Source organism: Anolis carolinensis, chromosome 1 (genome assembly GCF_035594765.1).
Source record: "Anolis carolinensis isolate JA03-04 chromosome 1, rAnoCar3.1.pri, whole genome shotgun sequence".
Lineage (NCBI taxonomy): Eukaryota > Metazoa > Chordata > Lepidosauria > Squamata > Dactyloidae > Anolis > Anolis carolinensis.
The window spans coordinates 2911134-2916002 of NC_085841.1; the positions used below are offsets into that span (position 1 = coordinate 2911134).

At 43.1% G+C, this 4869-nt stretch overlaps 1 protein-coding gene across 1 annotated transcript in view; it reads right to left on the reverse strand.

The window, feature by feature from the left end:
* Positions 1-916: 916 nt before the first annotated feature.
* The window catches only part of stmn4 (stathmin 4), a 23288-nt gene continuing 19335 nt past the window's right edge, over positions 917-4869 (reverse strand). The window contains exon 6 of the mRNA XM_062969261.1: positions 917-3456. Coding sequence (XP_062825331.1) covers positions 3397-3456 — 60 coding nt within the window. The 3' untranslated portion in view covers positions 917-3396. The remainder of the gene's footprint in view (positions 3457-4869) is intronic.

The following is a 4869-nucleotide window of genomic DNA, read 5'->3' on the forward strand; positions in this document are numbered from 1 at the left end:
AACGTCAGGGGAAACCTTTACCTTTACCTTGCCTTGCTTCTATTCTGAGGCTCCAGTGTGGTTTTAAGGTGTCTACGCAGCCTAGGGGTGCAACAACTAGGACCAAACAAGATGGCAATAGGAAGTTACCTCATATCCCAAAGAAATCACATTGTTACATCAATCAAATGGGGAAGGAGATACAGTAGAGTCTCACTAATCCAAGCTAAACGGGCCAGCAGAAGCTTGGATAAGCGAATATCTTGGATTATAAGGACTGATCAAGGAAAAGCCTATTAAACATCAAATTAGGTTATGATTTTACAAATTAAGCACCAAAACTTCATGTTATACAACAAATTTGACAGAAAAAGTAGTTCAATACGCAGTAATGCTATGTTGTAATTACTGTATTTCCGAATTTAGCACCAAAATATCACGATATATTGGAAACATTGACTACAAAAATGGCTTGGATTATCCAGAGGCTTGGATAAGCGAGGCTTGGATTAGTGAGACTCTACTGTAGTAGCAAACAGAAAGAGAGGAGTAGAGACAGAAAAACCCTTCTAGGAAGGCATGCAGAGGAATAGAGAAAGGAATCCCTCATTCTAATCCTGTTTTCTTAGTCTAGCTACTCATTGGGGACTGGAGACTTGTGGAGTCCAGGATGACACCCAACAGACTATATGATGTGTTGTTGAAAGCTTTCATGGCCAGGATCACAGGGTTGTTGTGTGTTTTCCAGGCTGTATGGCCATGTTCCAGAAGCATTCTCTCCTGACGTTTCGCCCACATCTGTGGCAGGCATCCTCGGAGGTTGTGAGGTTGTGAGACTATATGACCTTTTGGGTTTTTGTGATTCCATCGGAGGTTATAGAGAGATGCACAACCCCAAATCCCCCCAAAATTACAGCACTGGAGCATCAAACAGAAAGAAAAGGAATGTCGGCAGTTTTATTTACAACCATTGTGTACAAAAGAAGAGGTCCTTGCTACAGCCGGAAGAGTTACAAAAGTTCCTTTTCCCCCTCCCGACCCTGATCTCCTTCTCATTGGCCACAAGTTCATGTCGAGAAGGAGGAGAACTGGGAGCCACAACCCACCTCCATACCATCCCCTTTTCAGTCTTTTCCCCCATAGAACAGATTCTATAAATGCCGCATCCCGATACCAGAGAGACAAACATCAGGCGTCTGCAGACAATACAGAATTTCTTGCTTCCAAGTTGTATTTTTTAAATTCTCCGTAGTAACTAATCAATTAATGTGAGACAAGCATTTTAATTTTTTTTTTTTTTGCATTGGGGTACATTTACACTGTAGACTGAATGCAGTTTGATACCACTTTAACTACCATGGCTCAGTTCTTTGGAATCTTGGAAGTTGTAGTTTGGGTAGGCACCTATCCTCTATTGGCAGAGAAAGTTGAAGACCTTGTGAAACTACAACTCCAGTGGCAGTTAAAACAGTATTAAGTTGCATTATTTCTACAATGTAGGTGTATCCTACATCAGAGCTTGGGAAAGTTCCTTTTGTTGACAACAGCTTTCCCAGTTCCCCAGTCATATAGCTGAGAAGGCACTCCAAAGGCCATCTAGTCCATCCATATTGCATAATTCTCCAGCCTTTGAGTAGTTTCATCTCTCCAGAATGCTTTGGTTATGTTTTCCTCTTAAGCAGAGTAGGGTTGAACTAGATGGCCTTTGCGGTCCCTTGCAACCCTGTGATCCAACAGTACCATTCACAAGGCAGAATGGGGTTGGACTAGATGGCCTTTGTGGTCCCCTCCAACTCTGTGATCCAACAGGGTCACTCACAAGGCAGAATGGGGTTGGACTAGATGACCTTTGGGGACCCCCTTCCAGCTTTAAAATTGAATGCTGCCATACTTAAGAAGTCAGTCCTCGTGATCCGAGTTTGGGAGTATGTGCCAAAAATGTATTTCATTTTATTGGTGGGTAACTCTATGGGCACCTCTTCCAAAAGGATGTCCTGCTGCAGCTCCAGTTGGCTTTGCAAGAACATGACTTGATACAACATAGAATAAATTGTACATTTCCCAGAAAGCAAGAAAACTTATTGGATAAACAAAGAATTATTGAGCTTCCCACATGGACTCAGGTTATTATGGGGATAGAAGAATGCAAAGGCTGGATGTGGGATGCTCAAACAACAGGGCATCTCTGGCAAACATAGTGGATATTATTATTATTATTGTTGTTGTTGTTATTATTATTATTATTATTCACCTCTACAGCAACTTTCTGTAAAGTGATGCCAGGCTTAGAGTTAAGAGACAATATGAAGAAACAAGGTGCATCAACACTGCAGAATTCATAGATGTCGACACCACTTGAACTGCCATGACTCAATGCGATGATGTCCTGGGAGTTGTAGTTTGGTGAGGCACCAGCACTCTGTTCCAAAGAAGGCTCAAGACCTTGTCAAACTACAATCCCCATGATTCCATCACATTAAACAACGGCAGTTCACGTGGCAATCATTCATTCTACTGCATAGATGCACACTCTAACCGCCATGGCTCAATGCAATGGCATCCTGGGAGCTATAGTTTGGCAAGGTCATTGCACACTTTGGTGGAGAATACAAAAAACCTGTCATGGAAGTGACAATGGTGTCAAAACTGCTATAATTCTGCAGTATGGATGGCCTCTATGTCACACAATGAATACAGATGACATTACTTGAATGGCCATGACTCAATGCTATTCAATTCTATGAGTTGTAGTTTTGCAAACCTTCTCTGCAAAGGCATGCTGGTGCCTCACCAAACTACAAATGCCATGATTCCATTGCATTGAGTGATGACAGTTAAAGTGATATCGAACTGCATTCATTCCAGTGTGGACGGACCCTTAAATGAAAGAAAGACGAGAATGCTCTTTTCGCACCCATGACCAACATCAAAATAGCAAAAGACACGAGACGACATTCACCCCAGCAGTGGCTTGGCTTCCCTTTCTGGGCCCCCTCCCAAAACCATGACCAATTGTTCCTTATGCCACTTTCCTCTTTGCCCCCCACCCAGCCTCAAAGCCCCCCACTTCCACCATCCGCACCCCCAAAACCATGTTGCGTTCCATTGCAAAACACCACCAGTTTTGGTTTTTGCACGAAAAGGAAACCTGTCCGGACCCAGGTTCCCAAAGTCCTCCCCCCAAAAACCCATAGATTTTCTCTTCCCAGCCTTACGTCCCCCTCCCTCCCTGAAACACACAAGATGGTTTCACTCTCATTTTTTTTTGTTTTCCACATTCACAAACAACGAAAGCAGCGGACAATCCCGATTCATCAATTTTGTTTTTCCGCACTTGAGACAGCTGTCGCCGCGACTGCCGCCCGAGGCACGCCATTCCTCCCTTGCAGCTTTTAGTCCGAACTGTGGCCGGTCCCTTTACCTGGAAGCCTCTTCTTTGAGCTCCTTGTTCTTCCGCACTTCCTCGGCGTGTTTGTCCTGTGGAAGGAGACGGAGGCAAAGGGGATGAAATTGGGCCCACAGTCCACGTGAAAGGCATTCAAGAGCTGCAAGCCAATGCTGTGATGCAGCAGCTAAAAAGGCCAATACGATTCTAAGGTATGACACTCAAGCAGGAAAACTGAAATGCAGCAATACAGGATGGGTGGCACCTGGCCTGATAGCAGTTCATGTGAACACGAGCCAATGCTGTGATGTAGCAGCTTAAAAAGCCAATGCAATTCTACATCAATATGAGCGTAGTGTCTAAAACGAGGATTCTACAATTCTACAAATTGTTGTTATTCTTACTGCTTTAGTCTATTCCCAGTAGAATACTGGACTAATTGAATTCATAGTTTGCCAATAGGCAAACACAATAGGCTGAACTGTTGTGGTTCAGTCTGATGATGAAGGGGGATTTGGGTCTATGCAGGCTGACCATGGCAATGTTGATGAGGGAAATGTTGAAGGCTCTGAATTGTTAGAAAGGCCGCAAACTAACAGTGAAACAGAAGCCTGTGATAAACAGACTAGCAGTGAAGCAGAAGCCAGTGATAAGTGTGACCTTTCACAGGATTCAGAACATCAACAGAGTTCAGAACATCAACAAGTCCCAGATGTCTCTGGCAGCGAGTCAGAGGAGTCTTCCTTAGATAGGGATACAAGGTTAAAGCTAAAAGTTCATTGTCCCAGACGTTCTCTTAGGATAGCTGGTAAATGTGTGGGAACTCAAGGACAAAGGAATGCTTTCGTGGCCTGTAAGCATGATTGAATAAGGGAGAAACAGGGAAATATTTCAGACAAAGCAACATTGGTTTTGGAAACAGAGTTCCTGTCTTGTCTATGCTCTTGGGAAAGTATTCTTGCTTTTATTCATGCCTGGATCTTGCATTTTGGATGGTGGTTTGAAGCTCATGCTGCCTTGTTTTCAAGATTGATTTGTTATATTTGAGACTTTGAACTATATTCTACAGACTGCCTTTGCATTGGATTATCACTTTCTACAGAATGCCTTGCATTTGGATTATTGTTTTTACTGACTGCCTTTACATTTGGATTATTGCTTTCTTTACTGCTTTTTATCCAGACTTTGCTATCTTTTATCAATAAACTATTTAAACCAAGCCTGCTGTGATGGTATGTGTGTGAGAGCAAGGCGAACCAGCCCTGAGATACAACATGAACACCATATCAAACCCAGTTATCATCGGAAGGAGATATGGGAATTCAAGTGGTGTCAAACTGCTATAACACTGCAGGGTAGATGATATCAAAAGCTATACCCCAATATTTGTGACATATTTAGCCTTCCCTGTCAGAGAGCAATGGTGCCATAGCATACTGCAAATCCCAGGATTCCAAACTACTATATTCCTGCATTGTGCGTGTCTCTTAGGGATGACTTTGCTA